This window comes from Rhinolophus hipposideros, assembly GCF_964194185.1.
Source record: "Rhinolophus hipposideros genome assembly, chromosome: 10".
Taxonomy (NCBI): domain Eukaryota; kingdom Metazoa; phylum Chordata; class Mammalia; order Chiroptera; family Rhinolophidae; genus Rhinolophus; species Rhinolophus hipposideros.
Window position 1 is genome coordinate 13803688 of NC_138056.1, and position 13284 is coordinate 13816971.

The 13284-nt window shown below is 51.4% G+C and overlaps 1 protein-coding gene across 1 annotated transcript in view; it reads right to left on the bottom strand.

Moving 5' to 3' along the window:
- The window catches only part of CREB3L1 (cAMP responsive element binding protein 3 like 1), a 33905-nt gene extending 22869 nt beyond the window's left edge, over nucleotides 1–11036 (bottom strand). The window contains exon 1 of the mRNA XM_081063108.1: nucleotides 10482–11036. Within this exon, the coding sequence (XP_080919234.1) occupies nucleotides 10482–10583 (102 nt within the window). The 5' untranslated portion in view covers nucleotides 10584–11036. The remainder of the gene's footprint in view (nucleotides 1–10481) is intronic.
- Nucleotides 11037–13284: the final 2248 nt, after the last annotated feature.

The following is a 13284-nucleotide window of genomic DNA, read 5'->3' on the forward strand; positions in this document are numbered from 1 at the left end:
ACTCAATGGTTATGAGCGAGGGAGGCAGACAGACCTGGTCCTAATCCTTGCTCTGCTATCCACTGTGTGGTGTTGGGCACGTTACTTAACCAATCGGAGCCTCCGTTTCAGCTATAAACTAGGGGAACTTATAGCTGTCTCACCAGGTTGCTATGAGGATGAAATAACATTTGTAAACTGCTTTGGTCAATGCAGGACACATAGAAAGCTCTCATTAAATGTAGCTGTTATTATTACTACAGAGAGGAAAACTGAGAGCTGGAGGAGGGAGTGGACTTGCCCAGGATCACACAGCTCAAGGTAAGCAGCCATTTCCAGAGTCTTTCCTCTTGTCTCCATCTCCCTTCCAAGGAGAAGGGAGGGGGCTGGCATCTGCCCAAAGGAGGAATCTCCTTGAGTCAGTTGCATGAGCAAATCCCTGGCTCTTCCGGGTCTGCCTTCTATCACTAGCTCAGGCCCTCGTCTGGGGCAGGCATTTCCTCCATTGCCCCAGGAGCCTCTTTCTTGCTCACTGAGGGTAAGGGGTCCTGAGAGGAGACCCCAGCACTCAGCCCCAAGGTGGACCCCTCACCAGTGGGACTCAGAGGAGGGGGAGTGCTGGGTCCTGACATCACAGAACAGAGAATCTGGAGCCACAGCCATGCAGGCCAGCTGGGGCCCTTCCAGCACCGTCCAGATGTCTCAGGAATGTGCTGAGCTGGGAACTACCTCGCTCCTTCCCTCACCACCCCCCAACCCTTCATCCCCTCATATGCTTGCTCAAGCTCTCCCTTTGCCCCACCCCCTTCCTCTTTCTACCCTTCCTCTTTCATCTATCCCTGTGTCCATTGTCCTTCTGGTACCTTGCCACAGTCCAGCTCCCTCTCAGACCTCTGAAGGGGTCACTGAAGGCAGGAACCCTTCCCCTTCTGCAGACCCCATGAGCTGATCATGTGGGGTGGGGGGAAATGGAGCCTGAACGGACTGGGAGGGGAAAGTTCTGAGCAGATGGTATATGCCAGATCCTAAATGTGGAACTGATTTGCAGCCCTGGGAGAGAAAGGGGTGAAGGTTTTGGGGCAGCAGAGGGCAGGGCTGGACTTCCTCTCTGGGAGGATGATGAAAGGGGCTCTGGGCATCTTCTCCCAGCTGATGAGTGGGAGGGCCACGGAGGTGAGGTGCCAGCCTGGGCTGGGCTCAGAAGGACGGCTGATCCTTCTAGGCTCCGGGGCCCACAGGAACATGCTTTGCCTGATAGTGGAGGGTTCTCAGCTGTAGGAAGGGTAGGGAACACGATTAGTGCCCCAGAGTTGGGCCAGGAGGAAGGACATGGTTGAGGCCCGGGCTCAGGATTAAGAGGGACAGCCTGTCCCTCTGCAAGGGTGGGGTTGCCTTGGACCTCCCCAGGTCAGTCTGGCCCAAGTGCTGGGGATGAAAAAGCCAGAAGGGAACTGGTACTCCTGGCCCAGTGTGAGAGTCACATCAGGGCAGAGGGTGGAAGGCAGGGGAGAGAAGGGACCTGGGGTCAGCTGCTGCTTGGGCTACACTGGGCTCAGGGAGGGCCCATAGTTCCGTGTCCTTTGAGGGAAGGTCCCTCAGCATCTAGACAGACTGGCAGCTTACAACACGCTAATGGACTCTAGATCTCCTAACACTGAGATTGTTCAGAGTTGCTGGGACCACCACTGTGTCCAGCTCAGAACTATCACTGCCTGCCTCCTGCCTGCTGATAAAACTTCTAACTTCTAGGTACCGCATTCAAGGTCTGTAGTAATTGGACCTTGACTTAGCATGCTAGCTGGAGCTGCTCATCTTTGTCTTCCCTCCAGCCTAGCTGGATGACCACCCCAGCTCCTTGAACCTGCTGTAAACTCCATCATTGGGGGTGGGGTGGGGGGAGGTTGCTGAGGGTAAGGGGGATCAAATCTATGGTGATGGAAGGAGAACTGACTCTGGGTGGTGAACACACAATGGGATTTATAGATGATGTAATACAGAATTGTACACCTGAAATCTATGTAATTTTACTAACAAATGCCACCCCAATAAATTAAAAAAACACACAAAAACTCCATCATTGCAGTACCTTTGCTTATACCATGCCTTCTGCCTGGAATGCCTTTGCCCTTTATCTCCTCATTCCAACTCCTGTTACCCTTTAAGGCCCAGTTCAAATGCGCTTCCTTCAGGACGCCTTCCTTGATCATCCGCTGGAAGCGTCCTCTCCCTCTCGTCCCACCATAGCACCTATAGACTGTTAGGTCACTGGCTAATATCATACATTGCACTCTAACTATGCACAAGGGAACTCATCTCTCTTTTTAAACTTTAACCTCCTTGAGGGTAGGAAATAGGATGGAGTTCATCCGTGAACCCTCTGCAGGGCCTCACACAGGACGTAGCATACAGTGTGCCTGATAGTAATGATAATAATAATAATCATAGCTAATATTTAAGTCCTAGGCACGATTCTAGCTCCTTCCATGCAGTATCTATCTCATTTAAGTTTCAGAAGGTAAGGTAAGTACTATTAGTATCCCCATTTAATGGTTGAAAAAACTGAGGCACAGAGAAATTAAGTAGTTTACCCAGGTTTATTCAGTTAGCAAGAGGTTGAGCCTGGATTTGAACCCAAGCTCTGATGCTCTTAAGCACACACACCGGTTGTTGAACGAATGATTGATTTCTTGCTGCCCCATCCCTACACCTAGCACAGTACTAGAAACAAAATATGGGCCCCCCCCCCCATTCCATCCACTGGGATCCTGGGTTTGCTCATCCCTGGCCATCTGTGTCCCAATGCCCAGAAAGACAGAGCCATGAGAAGGGGCCTGGTGTCTTTTGGCTTTGCCCAAAAAAGCTTTCCGCTCCAGAGAGGTCAGACAGATAAGAAAATCAAGTCCCTATGATCAGGGCTTGGCACGGGGACAGAGAAGGTGGGACATTCCTCCAAGAGCTGTCTAGAGCTGGGGACCCGCCTTTTAGGTAATGACAGTGACAATCAGAATAAAAGCAGTGGCAACAACCATACAAGGTTTACTATGTGCCCGGCACTGTGCTAGGTTTTCTACAAGAGTTATCTCATTGAATCCTCGTAAGAAACCCATGTCCTATAGTCAGCACTACTTTACGGATAAGGAAAATAAGCTGGAAGAGGTGAAGTCACTGACCTGTCCAAGCTCAAACAGATGATAAACAGTGAGAGCCGGGATTTGCTCCCGGGTCTGAGCAGCTAATGGCAATGGCTCCCCACCTCAGGTACGGTCAGCTGCCCAGTGCTTTTCTAGGTATCTGCCATCTGACCTGTAGACTCACTGTCTGGGCAGGTCGGGCCTGGGAGTAGGCACCAGGTCTCGGGACATTCCTGTTTAGAATCTGCCCAGAGTGTGGTGGATTCAGGGTCTACAGCCCACCTCTTGCCCAGCCTCACGCAGCTTTGAGAGACCAGGATATGCAGAGCTGGCTCTATTTCTTCAGCTAGGCAGTGAGGATCCAGGTATCCATTTTATTATACTTTATAATTCATATACATGCATTATATATATTCTTTTATGTGAACAATCTATTTCATAATAGAAAAGGCCATCACGGTAAAGTGAAGGGTAGATGTGGGATTTAGATTAACATTCACTATTTGAATAAATAACTTCCACTTAAAAAAAAGTACCATCAAAGTTGGAAGTGTGGAAGTGTCCTTTCTTCTACTGTCCATCCACCCACCCATTCACTCCTTCCTTCCTTCCTTCCTTCCTTCCTTCCTTCCTTCCTTCCTTCCTTCCTTCCATCCTTCCATTCATCCGACAAATAAACAATTTCTGAGCAGTCAGTCACTACAGTTATAACTAGGCAATAGACAGAAACAATTACTGACACTCCCTGCTCTCAAAGAACTCTTAGTCTAGTTCAGCCATGAGGAAGCGAAGGCCTGGAAAGGGGAAGTGAGGTGCCCAAGGTCACACAGCATGTCAGGGAAACGAGGGGAGGAGAGGTGAGGACCTTCCAGGCAGAGGGGAACACAAGGGCAAAGGCTTGGGCCTGTCTGCCTCCAAAGCAAGTCCCCTTAATCGCTGCTTTAGAACTACATCCCGGCTCTCCTCAAGGGCCTGAAGAGCCTGCCTTACGCCACTGCTGCTTTCATTTTTTGTTATTCTTTTGGAAGGGGAAGAGGCAAACAGCTGCTGCTGTCCAGCTGTTATGTAGGACCACAGAGCCCAGCCCAGATGTGTCAGCCTGTCTGTGATGGGTAAAGTGGCTCCTGGGCCAAGAGCCAAGGGCCAAGGAAGCTGCAGTGAGGGCTCTGTCCCAGGAGAGTTGGGAGAGGAGCACACGAACCCAGTAGCAGGGAAGCCTGTTATTGCCCCAGCTGTTAAGTTGGCCTTATGGATGATATGGTGTCAGAGGCCATGGGGATCAGGATCTTTGACAGCCAAAGAAATCAATCCTTTTCACATATTTTCTCTGATGATCACAGTTTTGGGCCATATCTTGCCTTTCCCAGCTTCTTCTGAACCAGACACCCCCTCCTACTATCTCCCCAATCTTGGTCAAGCGTCCTGTCACTTTACTCTGACTTCCCCTAGTGTGCCCAAGAGGGTTACATAGTGTTCCAGCCAGAGCAATGCTCGTGGTCTTGACTTAACTCCACCCAAATCTTCCTCTTCCATCCTGCCCCCTGGAGCGCTGAGACTTCCAGAAGAACAGCCTGTTCTCTAGCATCTGGAGCTGGTTTCTAGAGGGAGGTTCAGGGGCAAGCCAGGTCCTTGAGAGGGATGCTCTGAGAGGGCCTCCATACCAAGACTTGCAAGAAGCACATGGTACGAAGAGGGGTGTCCTTTATCTTCCCCTCTCGGCACAGCAGCCAGGCCAGACATAAACAGACCCTCCTGGGGAGTCCTGGGAGCTGCAGAGAGCAAAGGTCTGAGTTCCCAGGCAGCCCAGAGAGCAGCATCCCCGAGGAAGGACAAGGAAAGGGCACTGGATGGGGTGTGGGGCTTCTCCTCTCACAGGCCAGGCGCCTGCCAGTTCTGCTCCTAACACTTTAGGCATCCCCGCTGCCCTAAGGAGGGAAGTGGCTGAAGATGAAGGTGAGGTGCCCCTGACATCTGACACCATAACCTTTCCTTCTCTAGAGAGCAAAGTTCCAACCAGGACAAGAGCAGGAGAGAAGATGGTTCTCTCCCCTCCTTCACTCACTCCATGGGACTCTAGCCCCAAGAACAGAGTTAATATGTCCCCTCCTCTCTAATGCTCAGGTTTTCATTTGCACAGGGATAATGATGCCTATACATGCTCAATGAAAAGGGACAGAGCTTCAGTCCTCCCTGCTGAGAAGCATTCCAGTAATTCCTTTGTCAATAAGGATGGGGACATTGGGGAGGGAGGGTGCAGAGGTCACCTTTTCTGAGAAACCTTCTGACCATACTTCCGTCTGCATGGCGCTCTGTGGTTACTGCTTCTGTCTCCCTCCCCCTCTCTCTTATGTAGGTCACTATGCATAGTGACCGGCATAGGAGCTCCTTTGGTGCCTAGTTGTGAAAGGACAGGATGCGTATATTAAGGAACAACCAAGCGAATCCCCAGCTGGTCCAGGGAAGCCCGTGGGACCTCACAGCCGATCGATCGGGGATCAGGCAGCACCTTCCTGGGATCCAGCACTGCCATCACCCTCCTGGCTGGCCAGACCAGGTTCTCAGGGGCCTTTCTGGAATTACCAGTATGTGTACTTCTTGAACACCCACGCCTGTCTTTTAAAAAACATTCTCCCCCTTCCCTTAAATGGATTGCCCCAGTCTGAAATAATTTTTCTACAAATACAGTAAATCTTTGAAATGGAGTGAAGTCCACTATAATGTGACCAAACCTTGGCTTCTGTCCTATACCGGGGGCCCATCTCAGATAAAGGTGGGCAAAACTCTTCTGTGTAAGGCTGCTAAAGAAGTGTCTGCTCATGCTCCTCGGGAACTTTCTCAGTTTGCTCTGCTGCATGCAGTAAGGTTTCACAATCTTTACTTCTATGCTTTTTGTGATAATATAGACCCACTGAAAAATAGTTTTTCATTGACCCTACAATACCATAACTCTGTGTTTTATATGATTGAAAACTGTGGACTCAGCTTATTGCGTTATGGTGGAATTTTGCTATTTGTTAAGTACCGATTTTGTGCCGTGGTACTGTGCTACGTTTATGGCAATGAACAAAACTGACAAGATCTCTCTTCTCATGGAACTTGCTTTTTCACAGAGGAAATGGACAACAAGCCAATAAAATAACTGCCAACTGGTATAAGGGCTATGCAGAAATCAAAGGACTGAGTGGAAAATAACATGAGGTCTCACTGGAGGTAGATTGGGAAACTTTCCTAAAGAGGTGACATTTGAACTGAAGAACGTGAGATGGAGAGAACTGAAGGGAAAGCATTCTAGATGCCAGGAACAGCATGTGCAAAGGCCCTGAGGTAGGAATAGAAAAGACTTAGTTTTAAGTTGGTGATTGTGGATCCAGGATGCCCAGAGCAACCGGAACAAGAAGAAACTGGGAACGATGGAAGCCCTGAAGCCAGTGCTCACGTCTGAGTTTAAGCCGCAAGTTCAAATCTACTGTGTCTCAGCCAGCTTCAGACTATCCTGGACCAGGAGCTGTGGGGGTCTATGCCATACAGAGGACAGGGATAGCAATGACAACTCATTGGAAAGCATAGAGAGCCTTCCTGAATCTGAGAAACAGTGTGGGCTGCAGGACTCTGGAAGCTGGGAGTAGATGAGCTTAAGTACTCTTTTTCCTCCTCGTAAAATGTGGGGTCTGGCCTGGGCCCCATTTCATTCATTCAGCAATGCTTGGCTGGGGCCTATTCTGTGCCAAACACTGTACAGGGCAGTGGGGATACAACAGTAAATAAGACAGATAAACCCCTGCTCTCACAGAGCTCATATCTCAGTAAGAGAAGCAAAAACAAAACAAAAAATCCTCTGCCCAAAACAAACTCAATGTTTTGGAGGAGGAGTAGGTGTCTGGGGAGATCTCCCTTCCTGAATAGAAGCCCTGAGATTTGGGCTCCTCCATTAGTTTTTCTCCATTAGTTCTTTTCCAGCGGATTCTACTTTGAGATCAGAGTGCCTTAGCCCTTGGGTCCTCCTTCCTGTTGGTGAGAATTTAAAGAGAAGCACACATGCGAGCTCACACACTCATGCACACACAACCCATCCCTTTTAAGGGCTGTCAAAGGCCCACACACGTACATAGGAACACCCAAATGCACATACTTCTCTAATCTCCCTAAATCCCCCAAAGCCTGGTGTGGTGGTTGTTTTCTGCTTCCCCATTTAACTCGGGTGAAGCCAGTCTGGGGGCTTGGGGAACAGCCATCAAGCTTAGCCCCGATACCCCCTTCTCCTGGGCTGGTCCCTGGGTTCCGGTCATTCCCACACCTGGTCTCCCCAGCTGCTGGGAGGTAAATGAGTGTGCTGGGCAAACATCCTCCAAGCTTCCTGCTGCTCCCCTTTGAGACAACAGAACTCCCTCTTCCTCCTCCCCACACCCTCCCAGCCAGGGGCTTCTCTGGGATCCAAAGCCATTTTCCTCTAGAGAAATGAGAGTCATTCCTCCCCCTTAACCAGAGGAATGAGGCCAGAAACACACAAACCTAATGTCTCTATCTGGTGACATGACCTGTTCTCCCTCTGGTCCTTTATCCCAGTTCTCTGAGTACCAGACCCTGTCTTATACCTGCCCTGGGGCTGAAGGATCACAGGGTACAGGGAAAAGGGCTTGAGGGGGGCCACATTAAGAACTGTGGGAGAGTAGGGAGGGGAAGGGAGGAGAAACCCCCATATCTGGCAGGAAGATCAGCCCTTCTGAGGGGTGTCTCTGAGAATAACACAGACAAGATTGCAACAGCATGAAGGTATCGTCATAGAAGAAAAAACGTAGTACCCCTGGCCATCTCCAAGCACACTTGACTTTGCATACTCATTCTCCTGTCTCTATCCAGGCGAATGCATGTTTCTTAGTAGTGTTCAGGGTGAGCATACATTTTGATGTTTGCTTTTTGCATAGAGCCACAGAGTACATACTTTCCACACGACTTTATTGCCTTTATCTGGATTTTTAAGGATAGTGAATACCCTGCTTTCCATCTTCCATACTGAGAAGCACACAGACTCCATCCCTTCCCATTCTTAACCCTGGAAACATTTTACTATCCTCATACAGAATGAAGAGGGAGTTGGAGGTGGGGTTGGCATGGGGTCCCAGCTGGAAGGGACCTTAGACATATAAATGGAGGCACCAGAGAAGGAAAGTGATTTGCTCAAAGTCACACAGCAACTCCTACCTGAGCAGTCCTTACCACCACTCTGTCTAGTGCCTGGAGCACTTGTTTGCCAGGCATTGTCCTGGCACCTATTTGCCAGGACACTTTTTAACTATGGACACTTATTTGCCAGACATTGTCCTACATTAATCTTTCATTAATTCTGTCACTAAATCTCTACCATAACACTGTGGGAAAAGTTCTATAGCTCCATTTTTCAGATGAGGAAACCGAGACCCAGAGGAAGAAAAGTCACTTATCTGAACTGCCCAGCTGACTGGTGGCAGAAGCGCAGCTAGAACCAGATTTCCTGATTCCCAGCCCAGGAGTTCATTCGCTCTCCTCTTAGGAATCCTTTCCTCTCCCCTGCCTCACCGGAGCAGGCCTAGGCCCCAGGTTAAGAGCTTCCCCAGCAGGGCTTTCCCTCCCAGTCCGGGTGCTGGATACCACTGTCTGATCATGCCTCCTTTCCTGTGCTGGACCACCGCCCAGATGAGCAGCTGGGGACTCGAGACTGAATGGAGCAGCAGGAAGAAGCTGTAGGCTGCAGAGTTCATTCAGAAGAAAAGCCAACTCAGAGCTGCTGAGGGCTGAGGAAACCTCACAGCGAGGCTCTACTACCCTCCTTGGCTGCAAGGGTACAAGCTCCAATAACCTCCTCCCTCTGATCAGTATCTATTATCAACTCCAGGAGGGCTGTGTGGAACCCCAGATCCCTGCTACTTTATTCCTAGGATCTGTGCCAAATCATTCTTAGAAAGACTTGATCCAATCTTTGCCCATTTTATAGACAAAGAAACTGAGGCTCAGGGAGGACAGCTGGGTGGCGTGCCCCAGGCTCACAAAGGGAGGCAGAAGCAGAAGCAGGACTAGAACCCAGCTCTCCCCACAACCAGTTTAAGCCGTCTCCCCTCCTCCACTTGGCTGTCTGCTGAAGAGTGCTCCCTCTGACTGGGAACAGGAGCCTTCTTCAGAGAGCAGGGTGACCCAGCCTAATGAAGGACAGGGAGACCTCACACCCATGCCTCCCACACTGAGGCTGCTTTCTCCACCATCAACCAGTCTAGCAGGGGGAACAATTAGGTGGAAGTCCAAGATGCCCAATTTAAGTATCTATGCACTTAACTCTTGTCTGGCCGAGTTTATCTTGGGCCCGGTAGGTAGAGGCCAGCAGGTAGAGACCCCTGAGATGATCTGTGGATGTGTGTATTTGTGTGTGTGTACATGTGTGTACACGTGAGACTGGTGGTTCACGGCATAGCTGGATACCACCAGATTCCCTAAGCTGCCCACCTTTCAACTGGGAAGGCCTTTCTGAACCCAAATATTTTCCCTCAGTTACTGAGCCCATGCCCCTCCCCCAGCAGGGCCTTCGGGCTGAGGCTGAGAGAGGGAGGGAGGGAGGGAAGAAGAGAGAGAGAAGCCACGTTTCCTTAGGGAGGGAGGGGAAGAGAGACAGAGAAGAAAGACAAGCCCAGAGACAGAGATAGCCACGGAGAGACAGAGAAAGTCCAGGAGACGTGAGCGACAGAGAAACAGACCTAGAGACACATAGATGGGGAGAAAGAGCTCTCTCCTCCTGAGTGATTGCCCAGTGCTGCTCTGACCAGCTGGGCGTCAGGTCCCTGCCTGGGGAGGTCTTGCTCCTGACTTAGGGGCAGCCTCGCCGGCACCCCTAAGTTTCCAGGTCTGCCTCAGAACCTGAGTCCGGCTCTGGCCCCCACATGGGGCGTCGGGTGTCTGGCCCTCTGAACACTCCGTTGTGCGCCTCCCAGCGGAGAACCAGCTGCGGGCCGGCTTTGCGCCCAATCGGGTCTTGGAACCCCGGGAGGGGGCAGGATTGGTGTCTCTTGAGCTCATATCGGAGGATCGGATGGACCCCGACGCCTCGAGGTCCCCTTCCCCTAGAAGGCGGAGGCCAATGCATCCTCGGACGGACCCCCCCCGGGGGGGGGGCGCGCACTGGCGCAAGTACAGAGGCTCCGGTCCAGGCTCTGGGACTCGGGAGGTGTCGAGGGATCTTAGTCATCAAATCTCAGAGCTCTAAGCACGTGTCCCTTGGGGGGACCCTGCACCGAACCCCCTCCTCCGCTTCTGCCCAGTGATGTATAGCTCCGTCCTTCAGGGGGGCCCAGGCAAGCTGCGAAGACCGGTGCGGAGGGGTGAGAGGGGGACGCAGACCCTTCATCTTACCGCATTGTTCAGGAAATCCGACTCGTTCAGATCCCCCAAGTCCAGGAAGCTGGATCCGGGGAACAGCCTGTCGGCGGGGAAGGGCTCCAAGACCGCGTCCATCGCGGCCGGCTCCGGAGACCCTCTCGGCTGGGCTTCCCTTACTCCAGGGCGGCGGCGCGCCTGGCCCAGAGCTCCTGCTTGAGCTCTGGCAAGCGGGCGGGGGCAGGTCCCGGGCGAAGCCCCGAGGGAGGGGCGGGCGGAGGCGGCACAACCCGGGTAGGGGGCGCCGGGGGCGTGAGGGCCTTAGGGCAGCGGCGCGGAGCGGGCTGGGCTCAGGGGCCCCGGGCGCACCGCGGGCATTTAGCCGATTCCTCCTCCTCCTGCTCTTCCGGGGGCACAGCTGGCTTCCATGGGGAGCCCGGGAGTGGGGCTGAGGGCTTGAGGAGCCCCCGGGACAGGGTGGGAGCCGGGGACGGGGGAGCTGAGAGCTCCCCCGAGACTGGGTGGCTACCAGGCGCTCCGCGCTCTCAGCGTCCCCTCTGCTCGGCTTCTGTCACTTTCCTCTGTGAAACCGGGAACCCCGGGCTGGTTAGCCCAGCTGGCCGAGGCGCCACGCCCCCACATCAATATTCACGATAATCTCATATTAATGAGAAGAGGGAGTGGCCTCAGAAATCGTCCCTCCTCTTTTAAAGAGGCCTCTTTTAAAGAGACAAGCTAGTCTCTGTCAATCTCTTTACTGAACGCTCAGTACAGGGGCTTAAAGCAAAACCGTCCCGGAGCGAATAACTGTTCCTGGAACCTCCGCATTTTGGTAAGGCTTTGCCAACCACGCTCCTGTAACTTCACGAGGGAACTGAGTTATTTCCATTTTTCCTGCCTTATGCTAGAACCTGAACCAAATCCAAAGCCATGGAATTCCATCTCACAGACCCCTCCAAAAAATCTCCTCAGTGGGGAGATTTTCACACGTCTCCACCAGGAAGCCTTCTTTGATCCCAAGGTTGAAGCAGTTATCACCACTGTATACTCACAGGACATGGTGTGCTTATATCCTTTGGGATGGATTTATTGTCTTTGTTTGCTCAATTATCTATGACCCTAACTGGACTCAGGGCAAGGACTGTACCTTTCCTGTGTGTGAAAGTGCCAGGTGAGCAGCAAAGAGGAGGCTAGGACCCCTCTCCTCATCAATCAAGTCCCCCTAATTGTTCTGAAGAGCAAGAAGTTGGCAAACAGTGGCCATGGAGTTTGCCTGAGGCAAGATGCTGGTTGGTTGCATGCTCCATGGTCATGGGACACTCCCAGACCCCCTGGATCCATTACCTAAGTGACCCATGCCAGAGTACGTCTTAATCTCTTAAAAGGGCTGATAAGCAATCACCAGGCGTCTGAACAAACGGAGGTGGTTCAGAAAGACACTCCCTCAGAGGGCTGGGCACACTGTTTCCTGGTCAGAAGTCATTAATAGGATTAAGTGTGTCCTTGCTGTCTGGGGCTTTTAATTAGCTCATGAACCAAAAGGCCTTTAAGAAGCAGAGATGTCATTGCAGTTAAGCTAGGGATGTCACTGAAATGGCTCTCTCAGTGCCAGGGTGGGAAAAGGGCACACATTGAGGCTAAGGGAGCAGCTGTTTGCTTGCCTGGGGCAGGTGGGCAGGCAGGCATGTGGCTTTTCTGCCATCTCATGATCCAGTTGACATAGTTCTGGAGAATGAAGTTCTGACCCTCCAGGCTGTCACATGACTGTTAGCTTCCAGGCCTCCTGGAGGGTTTGCTCCTGAGAAGCTGGGAATAGAGCCCATGCTCTGGGGACCAGTGCACCAGCAATACAACTCTGAAAAGTTAGGTTGGACCCAAAAGAAATCAATTCACTCTCAAAACAGTGGCAGGTAGAATTCGGGTACTGAGACCATGGGTGCTTCTCCCAAAAGTGTCACATCTGGTCAACCAGGGAACATTCAAACACTGGGAATGAGGATGATCCTTTTCAGGGTGGGGGAGTGGTCTTGGCTGGGTGAATAAGCCAGGCTGTGGTGGGTGAGCTTGTGCTAGCAGGTGTCTGGAGTCCTGGCTCCTGAGCTGGAGTCCCTGCAGGCCCCCAGGAGGAACAAAAGTGCCTGTCTGCCTGAGGTTGGCTAGAAATTGTACCCATGTTCCTCCCAGCTTGCTCTGTAATTAGGGACACAGGCACCATTTAAGTGATTGGGGAAGATTATACAGTTTGAGATAAATAGGATTAGAGTGTCCTCTCTTTCCTGATTCTTACCCAGGTGAACACCCCAGGAAGCTGTTGAAAATAATCCTGGGGAGACATTCTGGTTCCAGTACCTCCTGTGGAGTCTGAGACGCAGGATCTTCCAAGAAAAGTCCTGAGGGTGACGGGGTGGGAAGAGGAAGGAAAAAGAAATGGGCAGTGCAGAACCTGGAACATAGTAGGAGCATGTTTTTCTGGGATGGCAAAGTCCTGCAAAGATGAGAATGGCAGAGGATTTATTAATTCTACAAGTATTTATTCTACTTATTCTACAAGTATTATCGAGCACCTATGAACACTAGAGACACAGTGATGATTAAGAAGCTATGTTTAGGGTGAACGAGGAGAGCCTGGGGGGGGGAATGAAGAAGATGATTTCAGATAGTTATAAGGACTAGGAAGGAAATAGAATAGTGAGAGATGGCTGTGTGGATAAGGAAGGCCTCCCTGAAGATGTGACCTGTGAGCTGAGAGCTGAATCATGAACTGGAACCATTTTGGGGTAAAATGGAAAGACAAGCATTCCAGGCAGAGGGAACAGCGAGTAGAAGAGAAAGAGAGGAA